This window comes from Tenrec ecaudatus, chromosome 3 (genome assembly GCF_050624435.1).
Source record: "Tenrec ecaudatus isolate mTenEca1 chromosome 3, mTenEca1.hap1, whole genome shotgun sequence".
In the NCBI taxonomy this organism is placed as follows: Eukaryota; Metazoa; Chordata; class Mammalia; order Afrosoricida; family Tenrecidae; genus Tenrec; species Tenrec ecaudatus.
Genome location: NC_134532.1, coordinates 217,703,524 through 217,728,807, shown reverse-complemented (window position 1 = coordinate 217,728,807; position 25,284 = coordinate 217,703,524). Strand labels below are relative to the sequence as shown.

The window sequence follows — 25,284 nt, the reverse complement described above, 5'->3', positions numbered from 1 at the left end:
ATCCAGGGAGACTCATATGTGTGTAAGAGAGAACTTTATACCAAAGAGCAATTGTACATTAAGAAAACATCCCAGCCCAGTCCAGATCAAGTCCATAATTCCGATATTACCCCATATGTCGATACTAGTCCATAAATCAATCTTCAGACTCACACAACACATGCAATGATGCTGAACACAGGAAGATCACAGGCCAGTGGGTGGAAAGTCTTGTGGACCCAGTGGCGGTGGAAGCATCTCAGCACTGATGTAGGTCTCCATGTGGCTCCTACCAGCATAACTCCATCTGGCTTATCAGCAGAAAGACAAAGCAGAGAGAGTGGGTCTGGCCGCCAGTGAGCTATTTATCTCCATAGTGTCTCCAAATAAGGTCATCCAGCTGCGGTCTGATTGACAGGCTAGACTCCACCCCTTCACTCTTCATAGTCTCAAGTTGACACCAGATGATGTCACCACCGCAGGATTAAGTTGAATCTTGAGTTGATCTCTTCTGAGACATCAAAAGGGATTAGGCCAGTGAGCAGAGATCAAAAGACCTCAGACCACTGTGGTAGTTACACAATTTAATATCGACTTGATAAACAGGTCATAGGGGTGGAGTCTAACCTGTCAATCAGGTCACAGCCAATGAGGTCTCTGTGTGGGCATGGCCTTCTCCTGAGGATTCTGGAACTCCAGTCTTCCTCCCTGGAGGCGGGACACACTCTCTCTGTCTGGTTCATCATTCCTGTTGACAAGCCACAGGAAGCCACACTGATCTTGCATCCACTGCCTTTGGACCCACAGGACTTTCCACTCACTGGCCTGTGATCTCCCTGCATTCGGCATCATTGCACATGCTGTGTGAATCTGAAGAGGATTTCATAGACTAATATGGGACATACAAGCTAATATTGAATTTATGGACTTGGTCTGGACTGGGCTGGGGCGCTTTATGTGGGCATAATGACTTCTTGAGATAAAGTTGTCACTTACATCTATGTGAGTGTCCCTGGCTTGGTTTCTCTAGTCAACCAAGTCTAACCCAACCACCAAAAAATGCAGAGGCCCTGGGAGCGGAGTGCATCCTTTGGATCAAGGGTCCCCATGCTGGGAACCTGCTGGGCTCGGAGGAAGATTGCTGCCAGGGCGCGCAGAGTGCCTCAAGGGTCCAGCAAGAGGGAAGGAGACAAGGACCTTCTTCCGGGCCCAGCTTTGAGCCGACACCCAGAATTCTGACACAGAGCTTCCTGACCCAGGAGAGAGTACATTTCTATTTGTGCTAAAAAACAATCATTTCATAATAATAATAATTATGTAAAAGAACGACGACAACATAAAAGGTATTCTCAGAAGAAGGAAAACAGCCATCGATTGCTCAGTCTACGCCGGAGGACACAGCACAGGAAATCCTTCAGCCAGGAGGAGACTGGACGCCAGAGACTTGGACGCTCACCAACGCAGCAGCCAAACTCACACACATCCGAGTGCATTCAAAGTACTGTTTCCCTCCTCTCGCTTCTCAAGGAAACACATGGCGGCCGCACTTTTACTAGCATCCCCCCCCGGGAGGGCACTGATGTAATCAAGGGCAAGCATCGGTCAGGAGACCGAAGGAGCCGCCGCACTGGTGCACCTGCCGCACAGGACCTGGGCAGTGTTCAAAAGCAGAGTCCGTCTGAGGAGGAAGGTGATGGAGCCAAGCGAGGGTATTTTCAATCGACGACGACACGTGTGAACGTTGGACGCGGAACAAGGAAGACTGAAGGAGAAGGTGCCGGGAGACTGGCAAGCTGGTGCACGGGCGACAGAACTAACAGTCTTGGAAAAGGGACAGCCAAAAAGGTCTTTAAGAGTCAGGTCGACGATGTGCTTTATACAATTGATGTATGTATATGTATGAACTGTGAAAAGAATTGTACGAGCCCCAATAAATTGTTAAAATTAAAAAAAAAAGAGTCAGGTTGACAAGACCTCGTCTCCCGTCCTTTGGACTTGGAGTCTTTAGTGGCAGACAAGTTCATCTCAAACATCTCACGATAAAACGAATCATGCCCTCCCCACCCCAAGGTGTGTGTCAACTTGATTGAGCCTTGATTCTGGGTATTAGGTAATTATTCTTCTTTTGGTGATCTGATGTAATTATCCTATCCTTTATGATGCTAACAAAGGCAGGCTTAGAGGCAGTTTGTTAGTGAGGCAGGGTGCAATCTACATTGGGTTGTGTCTCTTTTAAGAGAGACATGAGATTAAACAAGAGAGCTGGGATCAGAAACAAAGGTCTGGCGCAGGATGTGTTCTTTGAACCCAGGGTTCCGGTGCTGAGAACCACTTGGTCTCTGGGGGGGGGCGGGGCAGGGGGCGGTGAATGCTAAAGATTCCCAAGGAATACCAGGCCCACGGATGTTGAGAGGAGGCTAGGACCTTCCCCTAGAACTGGTGATGTGAGCTGCTAACTGCAAGGTCAGCAGTTTGAAACCACCAGCAGCTCCAAGGAAAGCTATCTACTCCTAAGGATTTACCATCTTAAACGCTCACAGGGCAGGACAAGCTGATGAGAGAGAGAGAGAGAGAGACAGAGACAGAGACAGAGATACTGAGACTCAAACTGTGATAGAAATAAATTTCTGTTTGTTACCATGATTCATTTGTGGTCTTTCTGTTACTGGAGTAGATAGGCAGCTATCATGGAAAATTCACTCTCTCTGGGACTGTGGAGGCTGAGTAAAGCCCCCAAATATGATTGTTGTCGGTGGGTGGCATGGGGTCAGTCCTGACTCCTTGGGATCCTCTGGACAACAAACCAGGCTCTGGGAACATCTTTTCACCTTAAACCAGAAGCTTCCCCAGAGTCCTCCTCACACCAAACAGTAGTTTCCATTCGCTCCTAAAGACCGCCTGCCTTGGGCATTGTGCCCTTTTAAGATCTATCTCCCGAGGATCAAGTTGACAGCAGGCACTCCGAAGGTCAGCTGGGACGCACAGGGGCAGGGGACTCGGGAGGAGGGACGCTCTGCAGTGAGAGCGGTTCCATTGAAGAAGGCCGCCCACTGACTGAAAGGACCCGGAGAGGCTGTTGAATTGGCTTCCGCTCTGCCGCGTACACGTCCACATCAACACGGAAAATCAAATCCAGTGTGTTTTTGAAATCTCATTCCCTGTAACCCAGCCCTTTCACTTCTTGTATTTTTCCCCCTGCGGATGGAATCAAAATCTGAACAAGGGTCTATACAAAAAACGCGTTCCGGTCAGCCTGAAAGCCCGCGCAAGCAGAGATAATTGAGTGATAATTAACCAGGCCACACAGTGGAGCTGTGCACAGCCATGAACACATTGTGGCACCAGATCTGTGATGTCCACAGGCACAGCTTACGGTGTAACGCGGGGAGGGAGGGCAGCACCCATCGCTCTGCTTCTCAAGGGCAGCAAAATGAGATCGGAGGAGACAGACTCGAGGCGGTCAGGTGGTCGTAGCAGCTTCTTCTTCCTCGGCTCCTTTTCATGATCCGGGATTGCTTTCATCATCCGAAAAGCCGAGGGCTCTCTAAGAACACCTTCCTGGGTCGCTGTGGCAGGGTTTGACCAGGCGAGCAGGAAGCCAGCCCACTTGCAGCCCTGGTGGTGGTGGTGGTGACAGAGGTGGTGGTGGTGGTGTGGTGGTGATGGTGGTGGTGGTGGTGGAGGTGGAAATGCTCGTGGGGGTGGTAGTGGAGTGGTGGCAGGGTAGAGGTGTTGGTGGTGTCGGTGATGGTGATGGTGGTGTTGGTGTTGGTGGTGGTAGCATGGTAGTAGGGGTGGTGGAGGTGTTGGTGCTTGTGGTGATAGTGGTTGAGGTGGTAGTGTTTTGGGTGGTGGTATTACTTGGTGGAGGTGGTGGGAGTGATGGTGATGGTGGTGGAGGTGCTGGTGGCAGTAGTGGTTGAGATGGTGGTTGTGGTGGTGGTGGTGGTGGTGGCAAGTACCCACTGAGTCAGCTCTGCCCACTCCTACACCATCACCACCATCCCTGCCCTGTGGGAGCCCATTGCTGCAACCACTGTTTCAATCCATTTTATTGAGGGGCCTCGATTTTGTTTTTGCAGACCCCCCTACTTTATCAACGGGAGAGAGATGGGCTTTCTACTCCTGGAGGCCGTCTCAGCCACTCACAGGGGCAGTGCCACCCTGTCCTGTGGAGCTGCTACAAGTCGGTATTGAGTTTGGGGTTGATGGCAGTGAGTTTGGAGTTGTGCGTCTACCCTATCAAATACGATGTCCTGATGATTGATAAAAGGACACAGACGGTCCACCCTCCTCGGGCCTCAAGAGGGAGCGTGCCCCCTGGACTTCCTCTGAGGTGCGTTTGTTGGTTCTTGTGGCACCTCGCCACACCTCGAAGGCACCCTGGGGAGCAGGGAGCCCACCCTCCAGGTGCTGCCCAGCAGGTGAGCTGGCCAGGTTCCTGCCACCACACCTCCCACTGGCCGCCTCCATGGGCATCTTGGGCACATGTCCCTGGACTTCTCTGCTTGTGATGCCCGTGTCCCTCCCTGCCTGGGCTTCCCTCCAGATCTGCTCTGCTTGGGTGATGAGTGGGCACCGCTGCTCTCCTGGTGGCACCATCCATGTGACAACAGCGGTGAAACAGAAGCTGAGCATGCAGGACACGAGGAGACCCTATGGGGACATCTGTGTCATGGCCTAAGAGGGAAACAAGCTAGTAGGTGCGGCCTCTCCCAGTGGGCACCGGGGTCAGGTCTTTGCTGACCACCCTCCCTGCAGCCAGCTATCCCGCCCAGCAGCGCCCAGCCTAGCTCCCCACAGAAATACATGCCGACAGTGAGACTCTTTCTTTTATTGCGTTTTCACCTTTCAGATCTCGCGTCAAATCAATTAATTGTTGCCATGCAAATAAAGAAAAGGGCAATGGAAATCAAGCAACTGTGAGCTGATACTTTCAATGACATGAGTGTGCTTTCGTGCACTTTGTGGGGAGGGGGGTCATTGAAGGCGGACAGAAAAGTTGCAAAGACGGTCCTCATAGGCCCCTCGCCCAGCTCCCGCTGGCTCTGCGTGGCACCTTACCATCGCACGCTGCTCAGAACGAGAACATCAGCCCCAGGCAGTGCAAACGCCACTCAGCTGCTAACAGATGGGTGGAAGGTCCAAGTCGACCCAGAGGTTCGTAGGAAGAAAGGCCTGGTGATCCACTTCTGAAAATTCAGTCCTTGAAAACCCGGTGGAGGCTAGTTCTACTCTGATGCACATTGGGGGCCATCAAGGGGCCACAACTGGCTGCACAGCACTCTGAAGTGGAAGCAGCAGTCAACAGAGCCTTGCATCCGGCCACTCTGCTGCGCAAGACCTCTTTAGAGGGCCAGAGAGCATGGAGGTCACTTTGAGGACTAAGGCGAGCCTAACCCAGGCCACGGTATTATCCGTCGCCTCCTGTGCATGTGACAGCTGGACCCTGAATAAGGAAGACCGAAGAAGAATCGATGCATTTGAATTAGGGTGCTGGGGAAGCATACTGAAAGTCCTGTAGGCTGCCGAAAGGACACACGGGTCTGTCTTTTAAGAGTCCCACTTAGAAGCAAGGTGGGTGAGACTTCATCTCCCGTCCTTTGGGCATGTCGTCTGGGGAGACCAGGCCCTGGAGAAGGACATCATGGTTGGCAAAGTAGAGGAAGACCCTTGGCTAGGCACAATGGCTGCAACCCTGGGTCCAGAGATAAGGGCCATTGTGGGGATGGTGCAGGACCGAGCGGTGTTTGGTTCTGACATAGGGTCACTGTGGACTGGAACCTGCTCTACAGCACTGAACCACACTAAGGCTCTACTCAGATCACACCCACTGCTCCTGTCCCAAGCTCCAACCAGGGTGCCATACTGCGTTTAACGCTGAGGTGTGTTTCGGGGCGAAAGACACCCTGCTCCCAGGGAAGCCCGGGCTGAGTTGAGAGTAGGCTTACACTCAGAGCAAAGGGCTGGTGTCCACAAAAGCTTGTCTCCCCTCTGCTGTTTACACACAGGGAGACGGAGGCCTCAGGGGCCGGCACAAACCCCAGGCCACTGTGGGCTGGGTCTGATGCCTGCATCAGGGGTCACGTGTACATGGCTGTCTGCTCCCGTCAAGACTGACCGTCTTGGGAACCCAAGGGGGCAGTTCCATGTTCTCCAATGGGGTCGCGATGAGTCGAAATCAACTGGATGGCAGTGGGTTTGGTTTCATGGGAGCAGAGACGACACCAGTGCATGAGAACATCTCTGGGTGGCTCTGGCCCCAGACCACTTGCTCTAGACAATGGTGGGTGCCCTGACTCTGCACATGACTGCCTGCCTCTATGAGGAGAGGGGGAGGGGTGACAGGACCAAGCACACATAAATCAGCTCTGTGTTTAGGGGCAGACACTAGGAGAGGGACAAAATAGCCTCTGTGAGGAGGAGGTGAGGTCGGAGCTAAGAAATGAGGAGAGGGGGACAAAGGAGTCATGTCAGAGGGAGGAGTCGGAACAAAGGCCCTGGGGCAGGGATGAGCCTGGGCCATTCACCCAGCATCAGGAGGGGTGATGGACCGCAGGGGACAGGCTGGAGGAGAGCTGATGAGGTGGGAGAATGTGGTCATTACATCATCTCATGCAAACTTGACCATGTAGGGGTGGTATTCAACCTGTCAATCAGGTCCCGGCCTGATGGTGCCTCCTTGTGGGCATGGCCTTCTCATCAGGAGAACCCTGGGAACCTCCCTGTCTCTCTGCCTTCACCTTTCTGCTGGTGGACCCTGATTGCTGCCAGAGACACCGCCATCGGCCATCGGCCATCGGCTATACAGGACTGTTGCCCTGAACCAGGATGCGCTATTCCTGCCTTCTGCATCATTGCTGGTGACTGTGTGAGTCTGGAGAGGGACTAGCATCAGACTTATGGACTTGAACTGCACTGAACTAGGATGTTTTCTCAATACATAATTAATTCTTGAGATAAAGCTCTTTCTTGCACCTATATGAGTGTCACCAGATTTGTTTCTCTCGTCAACCTGGCCTATCACAGAGGACCAACGCGTGCTCCTGGACCATGTTGGTGGGGGAGTTGCGCTTTCTCTGAGTGATGTTGAAGGAGGTTGAAGGAGCTGGAGGCAAAGCTCCGGTTGATTCAGGGAGATACAAGGAACTCACAGTCCAGGGGAAGGGCAGGCTAGGCACTTGAGCTGCTTCGGGGACATGGGCCCCTGCCTTCCAGCCAGTCCCATAACTGGGCAGCCAGATACCAGCCGAAGAGCTCCACCTCAGCACCTTTGTGCTCCCCAAGAGTGAGTGGGCTGAGAGCTGGGGGCCAAAGTTCCTAGTTCACAGGACCCCTGGGCTCAGAGAGGGAGCTGGGCAGTGCCAGGTCAGGTCCTGCCCTCCCTGGCTGGTGGGTAGGGTGGGGGGGAATTGGGCCAGGGGAGTGTCTCAGCCCCTCACACCAGACCCTCTGGGCTCCTGTCCCAGATTAGCTATCTCCTTTCTCATTACCACTGTAATAGGTCCTTCAGACCTCATTCCAGCCCCAGATATTATCTGACCCGTATAATTAATTAATTATAGCCCAAATATTATAGATTATTAAAAATAGCATAACTAATAGTGTAATATCTCAAGCTGTCGCCTTTAATAGTCAACATTGTCTTGGCGGGGCTTATCAGGCGGCCACAGGCGGTGAGAATATCGATTCCGGGTAATTTTAGCCGTCATCTGCCGTCCTGACGGGTAATTGTCAGGTCGCCGCCGGAGTCGGGGCTCATTTGAAATCGTTAAACCGCCCGCACGGTGCGCGCTGCGGGCCTGAGCGCTTCCTTTCTCTCCTCCTTCAATATGTTTTGGCAACAGAGAGGAAAATAGAGAAGCGAAGGGGAGAGAGGGGAGCCCCACCACTCCCACCCCTCCCCACCTCACCCCCATGCTCCTGGGAGGGCAGGCTAGGGGAGGGCAAGAAAGGCGGGCCCGCCTCTCACCCTGTATGCCCGCCCCCAGCCCCACTAGTCTCCAGCTGCGGGGGGTGAGGTGGGGGGAGGGGACTAAGGAACGGAGGGAGGGGCCGAGGGGCAGTGTGCCAGGTTAGACTCGCAGGAGCAGGCAAGCTCTTGGGCACTGCAGCTTCCTGGACTTGGAGGTCAAAGAGTTGGCCTGCGGGCGGGGGTTCCTTAGGGAGGTCTGCACCTGGGCTGTGCCCCAAAGATACGCACGCATATGCGCACGCGCGCGCACACACACCACTCTCGCACACACATACCAATTCCAATGTCCAGAGACACCCCTGCTAAAGAGAGAGAGAGACCCACGCTGATGGCATCCCACACAGACACCTCTGGACACCCAGTAGGACTTTATTGGGAGTCCAAACTCGGACACATACACAGAGACTCACTCAGATAGACACACACACACACACACACACACAGAGTCATTGAGGGGATTCCAGCTCATAGGCTTCAGAGGTTGTGAATCTTTACAGGAGCAAACAGACTTATCTGTCTCCCGAGAAGCAGTTGGTGGGTTTGAACCACCAACCTTGTGGGTAGCTGACCAACACCCAAGCCACGCCACAGCGCCCTCCGCCCTCCACAGATGTGCAGGAGTGTCGAGCTTGGAAACATGTGCACACACACATGCATGTACTCGCACGCACTAGTAAGAGGCCCTGAAACACAGGAAGCCTCGCTCAGACACACACCTGCACAGACACAAACGCAAGCCTTCACGCAGACATGCCCGGCCACACATGTACAGACACACAGGCATGCGTGGGAATGGACGTGATGGCCCCATGCACAGGAAATGGGGACACACGACCTCAACCACCGCACTGAGTGCTCATTGCGTGCGGGGACATCAGGTGGCTTACCTTGGTCCAGGCCACCCTCCTGGGGGTGGTGGGGAGAATGGCGGACACTAAGGGAAGGGCTACCCCAGGGACAGTGAGAGGAGGACCAGGGACTGGGTCCGCAGAGGCGGGGCGTTCTGGAGCTGAGCCCTGAGGAGGCGTGGCACCTGGGGCGGGACTATTTGGGTGGTGGGCGGCGCCTCCTAGGAAGTAGCGTGGTCTCCCTGAAGCAGGCGGAGCCATCCAGGGCCGGGGGCGGGGGTCTCAGAGGCTGTGCTGTCTGGCGCAGGCCCCTGGGAGAGGAGGCATCTGAGCGGTGGGATTGGGGCCCTAGAGTGGCGAGGTGACCTGGGGACAGGGTTCCTCAGAGGCGGTGCTGTCTGGGGCAGTGCCCTGGGAGGCGGGGCATCTGGGGCGGGGCGTCTGGAGGTGGGGCAGAGTCCTGGGGAGGCGGGGCTTCAGGAGGTGGGGCAGAGCCCTGGGGGCGGGGCTTCAGGAGGTTGGGCAGAGCCCTGGGGAGGCGGGGCTTCAGGAGGTTGGGCAGAGCCCTGGGGAGGCGGGGCTTCAAGAGGTGGGGCAGAGCCCTGGGGGCGGGGCTTCAAGAGGTGGGGCAGAGCCCTGGGGGAGGGGCTTCAGGAGGTGGGGCAGAGCCCTGGGGAGGCGGGGCTTCAGGAGGTTGGGCAGAGCCCTGGGGAGGAAGTCCTCTGGGGCAGAGCCCTCAAAGGCGGTGCGGTCTGGGGCACAGTCCTCTGGAGACTGGGCATTAGGGGCGGAGCCGAGGGGCGGGGCGTCTGGCCGCCCTCCGGGGGCGCAGGCGCCCAGTGAAACCTCCAGCCCCGCCCCGCGGACGGTCGGCGTCGGGCACTGGGCTCTGAGTGAGTTCGGGGGCGCGCGCACCGCGTGAGCGCACAGCAGCCCCGCCTCCGCTGGGCGTCCCCGAGCGGCGGAAGGCATCGGCGCGCGCCGGAATCGCTCCTCCGAGGTTTCCCCTGCAGCTTTACTCAAACTTCTAATTATGATTCATGCGTGTGATCATAATAATTTAATAATCAAGGCGCTGCGCGAGAGGTATTAACCCAATTAAGCTCATTATGAGCCTGACCCGCGCCCCACGTGTGCCTGTGCGCAGGGTGGCCCCAGTCTGTCGGTCGGAACAGTTATCCAGCACCTTCTGGGTCCCCAACCCGCCACGCTCTGCGGCCCCCCACGCTCAGGGTGCCCCCAACACTCAGAGTCCAGGTCTGGAAAGCCGGCTTCTTGCGGGTCCCAGCCGCCGGGCTCTGCACCCACCCACCCAATGTTCCAGCCTCCCCCCCCCTCCCCGCCTACAGGCTGCTGGCTGGGGAACCTCGCGGAAACTCCCGAAGCTGCGCACCAGCCTCCCAAGGCGCCCCACGCCTACCCTTGACCTGTTAAGCCACCTCCCGCAGATAAACTGGCTCCTGGCTGGGCTTTGTATGAGAAGCAGCGTCCACCCCAGGACACCCCCCACACCCCCGTCACGGGTGTGCCTGGAGAGTGGCAGATTGAGAGATGGAGTAGCCCGACTTGGGGGGGAGGGGCTTGCACTGAGAGGATGCCCTGGCCCCTGGGCGGGAGGACCGGATTTGGCAGCCTGTCGCTGCAGCAGAATTCAGGTCCCAGCAGACTGGAGTGCACCACTTGTTCTGGCAAGGCATCAGCCCCAACCCCAGGGGTCACATGACAGCCACTGGCCCGTCGCTCCAAGCTTGGCTGGGCTAAGTTCCGGTCTGTGTCCATTTCAGGTTGGTTCCAAGTCCCAGGCTGGAAGACAACTCTCTGGGAGGTATGCCTTTTTTTGGGGGGGATGGGGGGGAGGCCGGCGTGGGGGAGCAGAAGCTCCAGGTGGGCAGAGATGCAGAAGGCTTCTGAAGACCTGAGCTCCAAACTTGCCCCTTGCCACTTCTGCCCACCTGCAGCTCACAAGACCAGCTTCAACAGGCTGCCATGGGGGGCGGGGGGTGCAGCCGAGGTGGGGTGAGGAAGGGCCCAGAAGGAAAAATTGAAGAGTGTCCAGGCTGTCCCATCCCTAGTTTATTCCCAGCTATTCCCATTGTAAGGAGCCCTGTGGGCACAGTGGTTATGCACTGGGCTGCTCACTGCAAGGTCAGCAGTTCAAAACCACCAGCCACTCCTTGAGAAAGATGAGGAGAAGGTACCCGGCAGTGTCCTTAGTAAGTGTGGGGTGACTTTCACAGAGCTACATCACACACACACACACACACACACACACACACACACACACACACACACACACACCAGGAGCTCACAGTCGGACACAGAAATACAAGGGAGCCAGGCAAGGTGAGAGGGTGTGGAAGGCCAGGGCCAGGACATCGGGAGCTCATTCCCCAGAAGGGCTGCTCCGTTGGTGTGAAGAATCAGGGTGGCTTCAGAGTGATGCTGCGTTGAAGGTGCGGGAGAGGAGCTGCCTCGTAAGGCACCCACAGGAGAATCAGGACAGACAGGGCCTCTGAGCACAGGGACACCCGTTCCCAGACCTGGGCTTGAAGGCCATGTAGTGGAGCCAGTAGAGTGCCCAGGCAGGGCTTTGATGCCAGAACTCAGACATTGTGCGCAGGCCTCTGCTTGGGCTGATGCACCAATGCACAGAGTAGAAACAAACCCTTGTGCATTTCAATCTGGCCTGGGATGGCCTGGAGGGGCCGAGAGAAGGTCTGGCACCCCGTCCCCACTCAGGTGAGAGATCTGTGGAGGCCCCAGGGGACTTTGTGCTGACAACGGACGGTGAAAAGAATGAGCTTGGAGCCCAGCACTCCAGAGAGGCTTGGGCAGGAGTCGGGGACATCTGCCACCTCTCTGAGGTGGACCTGTGCAGACAGGGACGTGAGTGGGCAAGGGGTGAGCTGGAGGAAAAGAGCCTGGGGAGAAGGGCCTGTCTGGAGACCCACTTGGACAGGCCACACTCTGACAGCTGGTGAACAATGACCCAGTGTGTCTGCCGACGATCAAAGCCAGCGTCAGAGAAGCCTGGCACTCTGATCAAAGCCCCACCACACACTGGCTGGAGAACCCAAGAGTTCTGTCTGTCCTCTCTGCCCTCCGTCTCCTCCCCACCCCTGGTTGGCCCTGTCTTCTAGTCAGAGAGCCCTTGGAGGCAGCTAGCCTCCAAAGTGCAGTCAGCAGAGTGGGCAAGAGACCCAGGTGGCTGGTTGTGGTAGTGACATCATCTGGTGTCAATCTGGGAGGATGACGAGGGAAGGGGTGGAGTCTGGGCTGTCAATTAAGATATAACCTATGAGGCCTCTTGAGAATTCTGGAAATTCCTGAATTTCCTCCTTGGAGGCAGAAGACACTTCTCTCTCTCTCATCTCACTCCCTGAGAGACACTCTACTGACAAAACACGTGGCACTACACTGACAGACCCTGAGACCTGGGAACTGGAGGAGCCGCGTGGAGACCCCTGCCAGCGCTAAGATGCTTACAGCGCCACTGGATCCACAAGACTTCCCACCCACTGGCCTGTGAGCATCCTGCACTTGGCGTCATTGCATGTGTTGTGTGAGTTTGAAGAGGACTTTACAGATTGGTATCAGACATGTGGGCTAATATCAGACTTATGGACTTGATCTGGACTGGGCAGAGATGTTTTCTCAATATTTAATTGCTCTTGTATGTAAACCTTTTTCTTATATACATATGAGTGTATGAATTTGTTTATCTAGTCTACCCAGACTCACACACTTGTGATGCCACCCTGGGGGTGTGGCTTTTTAAAAAATCACTTGATTGGGGGGCTCGTACAACTCTTATCACAATCCATACATCTATCTATTGTGTCCAGCACATTTGTACATAGGTTGCCATCATGATTTTCAAAACATGTTCTTTCTACTTGAGCCCTTGATATCAGCTCCTCATGTTCCCCCTCTACCACCCTCCCTCTCTCATGAACCCTTGATAATTTATTAGAAAATAATTGTCAAGGCCTGCACCAAGCGCTGTCTCCCTTCACCCACTTTTCTGTTGCCTGTCCTCCTGGGAAGAGGGTTATATGTAGATCATTGTGACCAGTTCCCCCTTTCTCCCCCCACCTTCTCCTCACCCTCCTGGTATTGCTACTCTCATTATTGGTCCTGGGGGGGTTAACTGTCCTGGATTCCCTGTGTTTCCAGCTCTTATCTGTACCCATGTACATGCTCTGGTCTACCCGGATTTGTAAGGTAGCACTGGGGTCATGAGAGGGAAACTGGGAATGCCCCTCCATCTCTCTTTGTCTTTTTGTGGCTGGGACTCTGTGTCCACCTCCAGGGGTGGACCACCGACCCTCAGAGATGTCAGCACCTGTCATGTTTCCACCGACCTTGGATCCATGCGACTCTGCCCCCACCAGCCTGCACCCTTGCCTCCTGCTTTCCCTTCCTGCGCCGTCAGCCTGCAGCTCCGCTAGTCTGAAAAGGGCGGTGACCCATGGGTGGGACCCGGTTGACTAGAGAAACAAATCCAGTAACACTCAGGTGTGTAGAAGAGAGCGCTTTATATCAAGAAATAATGATGCATCAAGAAAACATCCCTGCCCAACTCCAGTCTGCAAGTCCAAAACTAGTCTGTAAGTCCCTCTTCAGACTCACACAGCCACATGTAATGATGCAGAATGCGGGGAGATCACTGGCCGGGGCTTTCAAAGTCTCCAGGAGCCTTCTGGGCAGCCAGCAAGCAAGAAGGTGAAGGCAGAGAGAGAAGGAGGGGGAGAGTCCTCCTTATGAGAAGGCTGCACCCCCAAGGAGGCGCCATCAGACTGCCTGGTTGACGGGATGCTACGCCATACACTTTACTAGATCTTCAAGTTCACCTGCAGTCATGCAACTATCACAGCTAGCATTGGGCCCATGGACTTGAGTTAGATGGGGCTGGGGCACCTTCTCGGTGACAGAAAGTTGTTTCTTGTACATAGATGCATGTCACTGGCTTGTTTCTGTAGACAACCCAGCCCAACACCCCTCTGTCCACAAGCAGGACCCCTGGCCTCCACTGCTGGGCCTGCCAGGTTCCACCCAGAGCGCTGGAAAGACCTGATGCCCTTAGAGCGTGGCTGTAACCCAGTCGGACCTTACTCTGCCCCATGAGGGCCTCCCAGGGGGGTGAACAGCCCTGGGCGCCTGGGCCTCAGGCATCTCCCCTGGGCCCTGGCAGGAGAGTGCGAGAAGACTTTCCAGAGTCCTTTGTGTCTGCAAGGCCAGGGTGGCTCCTGTTTCCAGCGCCCAGTGCCCTGTGATAAACAGACAGGCCCCTCACTCTGGGGCCGTAGCCACAGACCTGCTTCCTGCCCGACAATGTGTCGGTGTTTTTGAGACTGGTACATAGGTCCTGCCATGCTTGTACAGACGCTTGGGCGTAGCACACGCGCGCCTACTCCCTGCCTTCGCGTCTTCTCTGACTCACGGCGACCCCATAGGGCAGGGAGGAACTGAGCCTGTGGTTGCCAAGGTAGTAACAGAACAGGAGTAGCAAACCTCTTTCTCTGGCAAAGCAGCTGGTGGTTTCAAACTGCTGACCTTGTGGTGAGTAACCCAAACCGTAACCCGTGATGCCACCGAGACATGCCTGTACACTTACTCTGAGGTTTCCCCATATCACGATTGGTTCCTTTGTGTTTCTGAGTAATATCCTACTGAATGGATAGCCACATGCTTGTCTATCCAGCCACCTGGTAATGGGCATCGGGGTTATTTACAATGAGGGTCTATTACCAGTAAACTGCTCTGAATTTTCATGGTATTTTAGGGTACAAAAGAGACCACCCCCACCCTCCAAAAAGAGAGCCTGTTGTCAAATATAATTTAAGAAGAACATTTATTAAATCTACAGAAGCAGGACCCTGACTGGGACACCTACATTGTTAGATAGAAAAGCTTACAGGGCTGGCCCAGGGCCGTTCACTCATGACCAGTGATCTCTGTACAGTCCATAGCACTGTGATCTTCATCAAGTACACACCCAGGCAAGCCCCTAGGAGAGTCTACCCTCCCCGGGCTCGCAGGAAGCTACTTTCCCCTGTGTTCTGCCTGAGGCCAGGAGTATCTGTCATCAGAAAGAATCCAATGGAAGCTGTGGTAGTTACATAATCTGTTGTCAATTTGAGGCTGAAGAGTGAAGGGGTGGAATTTAGCCTGTCAATCAGGTTGCAGCTTGATGACCTCATTTGGAGGCACTATGGAGATAAATAGCTCCCTGGAGGCGGGACAGAGGCTAAGTCCCTGTGGGACATCCTCATTGACAAGCCTTGTTGACAAGTCTCTCTCATGACCCTAATTCTACCTAATGGCAGCCAGAACTTTGGAGCTGGAGAAGTCACGAGGAGACTTCTGCCAGGGCTGAGATGCTTACAACACCACTGGATCCACAAGACTTCCCACCCACTGGCCTGTGATCTTCCTGCATTCAGCGCCATTGCATGTGTTTCATGAGTCTGAAGAGGAGTTTGTAGATTGGTATGGGACATGTGGGCTAATATCAGACTTATGGACTTGATCTGGACTGGGCTGGGATGCTTTCTTGATGTACAATCACTCTTTGATATAAAGCTCTTTCTTATGCACATATGTGTGCCTATGAATTTGCTTCTCTAGTCAACCCGGACTAGCACAGAGGCTTAATCTATGCGACTATTGCTGTTAGCTGCCATGAGTCAGCTCTGACCCATAACACTGCAATGCACAATGGAAGAAAAACACTCACTGTTCTTGCACCATGCTCACAACTGTTCCTATGTTACAGGGACTCTACAAATGCATTTTGGGTGGTGGCCATCATCCATCGCTGTCTGCAAACTGGGGTGCTCAGAAGTTAGGCTCTAATACAATAGCAAAGTCTGTGCTTGGACATGGGCACCCAAAGTGGGAAGACTCGTTAGCCACCCATGAGAGGCAAGTGACACAACCTCACTATGGGAAGTGAAGAGGACTTGAAGCGCTTGCTGAAGAAGATCAGAGCCACAAAACCCCATGTAGATGACAATTCAACATCAGGGAAATGTGAAATATAAAGAAAAGATGAATCGGCCCAATAAGCAGCATCAGAAGAGATGGCCATGGTCAAGAAGTGCGTTCTACCTGCATCCACAATCGACACCCCTTCGAAACAGCATGCCAGAAATCGGGCGATGCGTCGCGTTGGAAAAATCCACCAGAAAAACAAAATGAAACCTCTTTTAAGATGTCCCACAATCAAAGGTGTCCTCTCGAAGACAACCATGGCGTGTCTGATCACCTACTGTGCGTGTGAAACAATGTGTGAAGAAGACCAAAGGATCGATGAGGTTGGATCCCGGGGCTGCTAAGGATTTTGAGAGTAGAGGAAGTGCAGCCAGGAGGCTCCTTATAAGGGAGGCAGTGGTACCATGGTGGCTGGATCCATTGCCCAGGCTTGTTTTACGTTGGAAAGATGGTCGACCTCACCTTTGCAGATCGGACTGACATCTTGTCCTGAGACAGGCCCTCTACATCTCTGAGGCCAGTTTACAAAGAGCAGGATTCAGGCCCAGGCCATAAATAACGTTGTAAGGTGAGGGGAACCTTGGAGTCAGAGAGGAGCTGATGCCCTCCCTCCTAAGGCAAACCACAGAGTCAACTCGGACGAGCCTGTAACTATTTATGGTAGTAGAAAAGAAAACCCAGTCTCTCTTCCAGAAAAGCTACTGTTGGTCTCAAACAGCCAACCATGCGGATGACAGCCCAACACAGAGCCACCACACCAACAGCCAGGAGCAGGTCTGCCTGAGGGAGGAGCTGATGCCTTGGAAGAGCTGTGCTAGGGATGCTGGCGCTGTCCCGGGTGCTGAACGTGCACTGAACGCTCCACGGCTCGCGGGATGGCACGCCGTTCACGGTGCTGCCGGCGGACCCGGTGCCTCGCCGCTGTCCGTGGTGCTGATAAGGCTTTGCCGTGCCAGGGGCAGAGTTTTCAGGTGCCAGGTACTGTGGTGCTCTAGGGTGACCAGTGACTCGTATTGTCTCTCTTTTATGGCATTTGGAGTGTGGTGCACCTGTCCTCGAGGGGTCAGGAGGCTCACAAGGATGTGTACCCAAAGGAGAGTGAATGAAGAGCCCCATTTCCCAAACTCTGAATAAGGAGCAGGATTCCCACAGAGCAGATAAGACGGGAGGGGTGGGGACAAGTAAAGGGGCCCCTCCCTCTCCCATTCTCTGCCTCCTGCATGGTTAGATAGCTGGTGCTCTCAGAACGGTACCAGGGGTGAAGCCCAGTCTTGTCTCAAATTAGCCTGGGTGCTAATTTGCAGGTGCCAACCTCTGACTGTCTGTGCATGGTGAGGCTGGGTGCCTGGGCGGTCTGAGTTGAGCGGTGCTACGCAGAAGGCGGATGCTCTAGGAAGTGGGGTTATTTCTTCCTGTGACCCACCCTTGAGGACCCCTGCCAGGTACAAAGGACAAACTCCTCCACCACAACCACCACTATCATGCTCAAATTTTTCTGGTTTGCTTTTTTTAAAAAATGTTTTTGGAGCCATTCACTCCAGGAGGGAAAGGAGGTTTAGGGATCTTAGCGGCCAGGTGAACTCCAACCACCCCCAAAGCTGCTAAGTGAAGGAAGTGAGGGGCGTCTCACGTATCACAGTCATGGCAAGTCCATGGCAGAGCTGACAGGCTGGCCCTCCTGCTCTTGCCACCCAAACATTCAGAAAACTTTGGTGCTAGGGAGAGGTCAGTGGTCATGGATGGGTTACTCAGCTCTCTTCCATCTCGAACATCTCCTCTTGGCCCAACAATCTAACTCCATACTCACTCCTTTGCCCCCTGAAGCCCTCCTCCCAGATTCCTATTGTGTTCCCTGTTGGTGCCCCAATTGCCCCCCAAATGCTGATCATAACCTCATCTGCTCCACGCTGACCTGTAGTGGATGGGGACTTGGTGAAGGGGGGGGGGGCATCCAGTCCACTGAGTAGGCAGGGGCACCCTCTCCCAGGGGCTGATTGCACCTGTCAGTGCCCATCTGGGCCCCCACAAGTGAAGCTGGACCTGCAATGGCAGATGGGCAGGGATTGCACAAATGAGGGTCTAATTGACGATCAATTGTGATTAGGGGTGAAAAGATGTCTTCATAGCACCACCACCCCCAGCGAGGTGGTGATGGGAGCAGGGTTGTTTCCAGGCATTTGGAAAAGGGGGCGAAGGCTGTGCATCTCTATGACCTGTGTTCTTCCTCTGAGTGGGGGGCAGGGGGAGACCTGGTGCAGGAAAGGATACTGGGATTGTCCCAGCTGAGCCTTATCCATCCCTTTGTCCCCTCTTCCCAGGAGAGAGCTGTCACCTAGGCCTGAAAGCCTCTGCTCACACCTCACTGCCTAGCCTCTCAGGGGACTCTCGGGGCTCCTGGGTGGAAGTCTACTGCCCTGCCTGGAAATGCTTGCATTAGAATTGTGGGGGTTGAGGAGGCCAAGAGGGGAGGGTACGTGCCTGGAGGGGAAATTCAGAGTTCTGGAGACTCACAGTACCAGCCACCCAGGGATCCCTGGGAACTTCCACAGATATTGTAGGTTTTGCTTTAATGTGCTGTCTCCCACCGGGGCGCTGTGCGTGGGGAGTGGGGACTGGGGTGAGTGAGGTGTGTGGGGAGTGGGGACTGGGGTGAGCGAGACCGGCGTCACTTTGCTGGCCGGATGTGTTTATTACCTGCACAAACCGGACAGCCTCTGTGTACCCATGTTCGTGGTAACCTCCCCCAGCCCTCTCCTCGAAAATGCCATGCCTGCAGATGTCCACTGTCAGTTGAAAGTTGTACCCACAGGGGCCAGGCATGACCAGCAGGGGCCGTGTGGTGTGTGTGTGTGTGTGTGTGTGTGTGTGTGTACTCTATCAAACACTGAAGAGGCCCTACAGTCTCACATGAAGACTCCATCACCCGGAGGGGAGGCATGGTCTCAAGGTCTGCCCTCTCCAGCCCTGCTCGGCCATCCCCGACCAACCGAGGACAAGGACTCTGGGGTGCTTCTCTGGGAGCTCTGAGACAGAGGCAGAACCGGCCCAGAGAGGCGGAGGCTGTCAGGGACATGCCTGGGTGTTCATGAATGAATGGGTGCTTCTGTGCCCCTGGTGTGTGTGAATGGTGTGTGTGCCTGTGCGAATGGTGTGTGTGTATGTGCTTGTGTGTGAATGGTTAGTTCTATTCCAGCGTGTCTGGGGGATGGGCGGGAGGGAGATAATTACCTCCTTCCCCCGAGGTGATTTATAATTTAAAGATAAAGACTAATCAAGTCCCGGCAAGGAAGGACACAGAGATTCAGGTCTGATTAGAATCTCTGGAGGGACCAGCCAGCTTGGGGAGGGGGGTAAAAGGGAGGAGAGGCCTGTACCAACCCCCTCACCCTCACCCCCCACAACCCAGTCCCAATCTCCCTGGGGCTCAGCATGTCCGAGCTAGGCCCAAATTACCACCGATCGGTCTCCCATTATTTCTCCCAACTTTTAATTTCTGCTTCCGAAGGATCATTGCCTGCGGTAATTGCCAAGGACCCGTCCTTGCGCGCGGAGCTGGCTCCGGGGACCGCAGGACGAGGCGCGTACACCCCTGCACGCGCGCGCGCGCGCGCGCGCGCGCGCGCGCACACACACACACTCACACCCGTCACACACAGCCGCACCGGTTCCCACTGCTGGCCTCCACCTGGGTCCCCTCCAACCGCAGGAGGAGAGGAGCCTGGGGACCCATCCAGGGGCAAACGCCATCCTGACCTCGGGCTCTGGGCCCAGTCCTCCGAGGCAGCAAGGTCCGGTGGCGGAAACGTCTTCGCCGTCCCTGAAATGTGTACAAATACAGGCCGGGCCTTGTGAATTCTCCGAACCCGGGGACAGGGCGTTTGCCACGTCCTTTCTGGGAGACTCACACCCCCTCACTTGAAGGGCATCGATTTTTGTGTCTGCTGCCGGCGGCCCAGGGTGGCTTCGCTGCCCCCGCGTTGGGCGGGTGGGGGCGGAGGGCGCTCTCGGTGGCGTCACGTTCGACTCCACTTCTAATGAGCGGCCCGGGGGGCCGCGGCTCCGCCCCTCCGCGGGGACTCCAGGCAGTGTCCTAATTTGACGAGTCGCAGGGGGCGGGCGCGGGGACGCCTGGAGGATCACAGACCCCGGGTGCTCCAGACCCCAAGACGCGAGCGGAGACCCTGAGCCGCTGCGACGGCGAGAGGCAGGGCGAGTGCCTCCGAGCGCGGAGGAGGTGGGCGGCGAGGGTCAGGGACCCCGCGAGTCGGCGCTCGAGGACAGCACTACTTCAGGGGCGCCTCGTCGCAGGACGGCTTTGAGAAGAGGTGGCCGAGCTCCCGCGCCGGGAAGCCCTGACCCCTCGGAGCGCCCGCCTAGCCCTCGACCGACCGTCGGGCCCGTGATCCGACCCAGGCGCACCGCTGCGCTCCGCTCTAGCTGGGCTGAACCCGGGAGGCGCAGCCAGACGCCACTCGCACGGAGACCCTCGGACGGCGCTCGGGCTCCGGTTGCGTCAGTCGGTCCGGCCGGCGCCCGGTCGGTGTGTCCCGCACGGGACCCGCCTCCTCCGTCCCGGCCCGTTTGCAGCCAATTAGGCGCGCGCGCTAACGAGGGCGCAGCGCCCCGTGGCCGCGGCGGGCGCACGTGTGTGCGGCGTTGGGCGCGTGGGCGCCGCCGGCGGGGTCGCCATAAATGCGCGGGCCGGGCGCGGCGGGCGCCTGAGGCGGCGGCGGAGGCAGCGCTGGGCAGGACTGGCCGAGCGCGGGCCGAGAGCCAGCCGACCCTCGGCCGCTTGGCCTCCGGGGATGGGAGCCCAGTAGCCGGCGGGGCGCGAGCGGCCGGAGCAGCGGGAGGCCGGGATGAGCTCCAGCGGCCCAGCGGCTCCGGGGGACAGCCCCGCGCTGCCACCGCCGCTGCCCGGGCCCGGCCCGGGGCCCGCGCCTCCCGCGCCCGCCGCCTCCCGGGACGCTATGGACGGGCGCGCCGAGCTGCCCGCCTTTCCCCGGGCCGGCGCCCCGCCGCTGGCGGCCAGCGACACGGTGCCCGCGGCCCCCGAGGGGGCCGGAGCCGCCCGACCCGCCGTCCCCCCGCGCCCCACCTCCTTCTCGGTGCTGGACATCTTGGACCCCAACAAGTTCAACAGCCGGAGACGCCGCTGCGTGCTCCTGGGCCCGGCAGCACCCGCCGCGTGCGCCCCGTGCGCCCCAGCCCCGTGCGCACCGGCCCCGGCCGCTCCGGGCCGCCCACCGCGCGCAGAGGAGCTGGAGCGCCGCGCCCTCGCCGCCGCCGGGGGAGCCGGAGCCGGAGCCGCGGGCCGAGCTGAGCTGCCGCGTGAGTAGCGGTACCTGCGGGCGCGGGCGCGGAGACGGGGCGGGACCTGGCCGCGGGGACCTGGCCGCGGCCGGGGCTACGACAGAAGTTCGCCGCGTGCGGGGCCCGCGTCCGGCCGGCTGGCGGCCTCCGTCTGACCAGGGCTCCCGGACCCAAAGCGGCCTGCGGAGCTCCTCAGCCTCCCGGGAAGGCTGGGCCCGGCCGGGCCCAGGGTTGTGGGGCTGCAGGCCGGGCCCAGGACTTGCTTCTGAGCTTCTCTCGGTACGGAGGGTAGTTGGCGCGGCTGGCGGCCTGAGCGTGCGCAGCGGCCGGCCGGTGACCTCCCCACCCCCACCATGGCCTCAGATACTTCCTGCCCTCACTCCCTCTCTCTCTCTCCCCCCCCCCTTTTTTTTTTTTGGACAAATCAGACTAATTGTGACAAAACGCTGGTTATCTCTGGAAAAACAATTAAATCCCTTCGATTACAGTTAAGGGGGAAATGTGCTTAGCGGCGGAAAGCGGCCGGTAATGGGGCGGCCCGCGCCCCGGCCGGGTCGATATCCCATTACGGCGGCGTGCATATCTCTTTCAAGCACCTTGCAACTCCCCCCGAACATCTAAATTATAGGGTCAAAATTCGGATAATTACTCGATTAAAACCTATTACACTTATTAGGGGCCGCTATTGATCGCGAATTGCATTCGACCTGCTCCTGATTGCTTTTTGAGCCCACCCACACCCCCACCCCTCCTTCCTCCAACTTCCTGGCCCCTTGGCCCGGCCGGCCTCCTGGAATTGCAGCGCAGGCCCCAGGCAGGTCTGGGTACTGAGGTTCGGTGGCGCCCAGGCAGTTTTCGGGGTTTTTTTCCGGGTTGGGTGAGATAGGAGGAGACACTGAGCCTGGACCAAGCTGGGCAAGCTGGAGGGGACAGGTACAAAGTACCCCTAGGCTTCTCAGACACTCTTCCACCACGCCCCCAGCTGCCCCAGGAGCCCAGCCTGTGTCAAGGCTGATTGGGGAAGGGAGCTGGGCCAGGTCCCCTCAGTCCCCATCCAGCCGAGGGGCCCTAGCAGGCGCTCCACCATGCAGGCCCTCCAGTGACCACGCCCTGCCCTCCCACGCGGGGGCAGCCCCTTCCAGGCTATAGGGTCCCACAGAACACCTGGCCTGCCTGCCTCCCTGCAGTCTGCTGGGGTAGGATCAGAGAAATCAACCTAGGTCCGACTTTGTATTGATCTCCAACACCCTTCAATAGTGTCAGCTGGTCCCGAGGGTCTTGGAGGCTGGACTTGGCAACCTACCTGCTGGGTGCCCCTGCTCTGAGAACCACCTGTGAGGGCCTCACACACACCCCCTCCCAGTCCTGCCAGCAGAGACACTCATCCAGTGGCTGGGTGTGTGGTGGAGAGGGCCCAAGGGCTTCGCTGACTCAGCCTCCAGGGGTATGGGGGGGGGCTCCCACCTCTTCTTACCACTCATCTCCCCACCTGCTGGGGCGCAGTCGGACTGGTGCTGGGAGCCACCCAGGGCTCCCCAGGCACAGCCTGCCTTTCGAGCCTGGGCTGCCCATAGCAGTCAAGCTCCAGGACCCCAAGCCCTAACTCGGGGACAAGGCATCAAGGTGGCCAATCTTGGCACCCAGAAGTCCCTTGCATCATTGGTGTCCAGTCCCCCAGCCTAAGCCTCTGGTCACTATCAGCTCTTAAATGCACGGTAATTGGCTGGCTGCAGCCCCGCTGTAATTGGAGGGTAATATACGCCGAAATAAATTAAATGGCCGTTAACTAGTTTGTACATTACACAAAATGAGTTTAATTAAGTTTGTATCTGAACCGGGATCGATGGTAGCTTTCATTCTGCACTCAAGTCTGGGGGCCCTGGGCCAAAACGCACCCAGCGTTGCCCTGTATGGTGAGGCCACCCGACTGGGGCTTCTGGGCAGAGTGAAGGGCATCTGGGGGCAGTTGGCAGCCTCGAAGGATGGAAGGGGCCGGCAGGGAGAGGGGCATGTCTCAGGGCGGAATCCTTTCGATGGAGAGAAATAGGAGGAGGTAGGGAACGCAGACCTGGGTGAGAAGTGGAGAGATGGACGGGATGACAACGAAAGCGCTAGAAAGAAATGAAAGGAGAAATTATATCAACGAAGAGGAGGAAGACCAAATGGGGAAAGCGCAATGGTGAGGTGTGGGGGCAGAACGGGGCTGGCAGAGAGTCCAGGGGCGCATGGAGGAAGGGAAGGGAGAGGCGGCGGCCGCTTGAGTGGCTGGAGCCCGGTTCTCATCGCCCTGTCCCGTCTCTCTCCCTGTTCCTGTCCCCGCTCCTGGCGGATCCTCCCGCAGATGCCGGCGACCCCGACAAGGCGGACGAGGCCGAGGCCAATGGCTACGGAAGCGGCGGCGGCCGCAGCCCGAGCGCAGACAGCGGGGACGAGGTGCCCGAGGAGGACGAGGATGAGGAGGACGACCAAGAGGCACCCGAGGCGGCGGCAGCGGCGCGCGGCGCGGAGGAGGCGCGGGGCAGCGGCCTCGGGGCCCGCGGGTCGGGCTGCCCGGGCGCGGCCGAAACGGAGGCGGCCCCCGTGGATGAGGTGTCGGCCACAGGACCCCGCGGGACCTCTCCCGGAACCCCGGGCCCTCCGGGGTCCTCTGGGGCTGCGGCAGCGGCGGCGGGGACTGCAGGGACAGCACCGCAGGGCGCGGCAGCGGCAACGGCAACGAAGCCCAAACGGAAGCGCACGGGCTCGGACTCCAAGTCCGGGAAGCCTCGGCGCGCGCGCACCGCCTTTACCTACGAGCAGCTCGTGGCGCTGGAGAACAAGTTCAAAGCCACGCGCTACCTGTCGGTGTGCGAGCGCCTCAACCTGGCGCTGTCGCTCAGCCTCACCGAGACACAGGTCAAGATCTGGTTCCAAAATCGCCGCACCAAGTGGAAGAAGCAGAACCCGGGCGCCGACACTAGCGCGCCGACGGGCGGCGGCGGGGGCGCAGGACCCGGCGCGGGGCCCGGCGCTGGTCTGCCCGGGGGCCTCAGCCCGCTGAGCCCGTCGCCGCCCATGGGCGCACCGCTGGCCATGCACGGTCCGGCCGCCTACCCTGCGCACGGGCCCGGCGGCCTGGTGTGCGCCGCGCAGCTGCCCTTCCTGTCCAGCCCGGCCGTGCTCTCGCCCTTTGTGCTGGGCTCTCAGACCTATGGTGCGCCCGCCTTCTACGCGCCGCACCTCTGAGCCGGGCGGGCCGCCCCGACGCGGGGACCCGACAGTCCCAGCCACCTGGCCCCTTTGCAAGGCGCCCACCACGAACTCTGTAAATAGCCCTTGGCTGCAGAAAGTTTTACATTTATAAAATGACCGGCGGGGCGGGAACCGCCCGCTCTGGAGCACTTTGCGGAACTTGGTTGAATCAATAAACCGCGGGCGGCCGAGGCCGGCGTCTCTGGTCTCGCGCTGTGCGCTCAGGCGCCCTGACCAGTCCTCGGCGCCCGGGTCGTGGCTTCCCGTTCTGCCACACGGGCTGCGGCCAGTTCACCAAATAAGGATCCTTTCTCTGGGTGGAAGGAAGGGTGGGATCTGGGGGGGGGGGGGGGCGAGGCAGAGGGGAGGCGGCCCAGGCTCCAGCTTGTGATTAGGGGATTTGTCCGTTTCCCGGGGTTAAAACCCATGGCTGGAGTCGGGACTACCCCGGGCCCAACTCGACTCCACTGCTCTTGCCCCAGGCCACCGGCCCTCATCTTGGATCCCTGTGCCTTCCCAGCGAGTTGCAGCGCAGACCTGGGCTCGGGCTCCCACAGGGCTGGCCGGAAGGGGAACAGGCTGCAGAGAGTGGCACCACCTCCCCTGGATGGGACCCCCAACGGCTGGCCTTAAGGAAGACCTGGGAGCCTCGCTGGGAAAAAGGAGAGAAAACCCTGATAGAGAAACGGCTGGGAAGGGTGAGATGCAGAGACCCCAGGGCCCCTCATCACCCAGAGGGCTCCTGTCCTTTGCAACGAATTTGCTAAGAACAATTTGAGTTCTCACAAGGGCCTAGTCCCTGGGCTGGTCAGTGTCTCCACTGGCTGAGAGCAGGAGGGGGGGGGCAGGGGAGGGGGCAGCGGGAACCCAGCTGGGAGAGGCTGGAGTAGCCGCTATGGGAGTGGGTGAGTGGCTGTGACCACCTTGTGCTGCTGTCTGCAG

At 57.7% G+C, this 25,284-nt stretch overlaps 1 protein-coding gene across 1 annotated transcript; it reads left to right on the top strand.

The window, feature by feature from the left end:
• The first annotated feature begins 20,657 nt into the window (after positions 1–20,657).
• NKX1-1 (NK1 homeobox 1) lies at positions 20,658–24,336 on the top strand. The gene is made up of 2 exons (XM_075545036.1): positions 20,658–21,129; positions 23,453–24,336. The coding sequence occupies exons 1-2, from the start codon at positions 20,658–20,660 to the stop codon at positions 24,334–24,336; spliced, it is 1,356 nt and encodes a 451-aa protein (XP_075401151.1).
• Positions 24,337–25,284: the final 948 nt, after the last annotated feature.

Bases quoted from the DNA above. Each gene is read 5' to 3' on its own strand.
- NKX1-1 (XM_075545036.1), top strand. From the start codon at position 20,658: ATGAGCTCCAGCGGCCCAGCGGCTCCGGGGGACAGCCCCGCGCTGCCA. The intron at 21,130-23,452 runs GTGAGTAGCGGT...ATCCTCCCGCAG, and splicing joins GGGCCGAGCTGAGCTGCCGC to ATGCCGGCGACCCCGACAAG.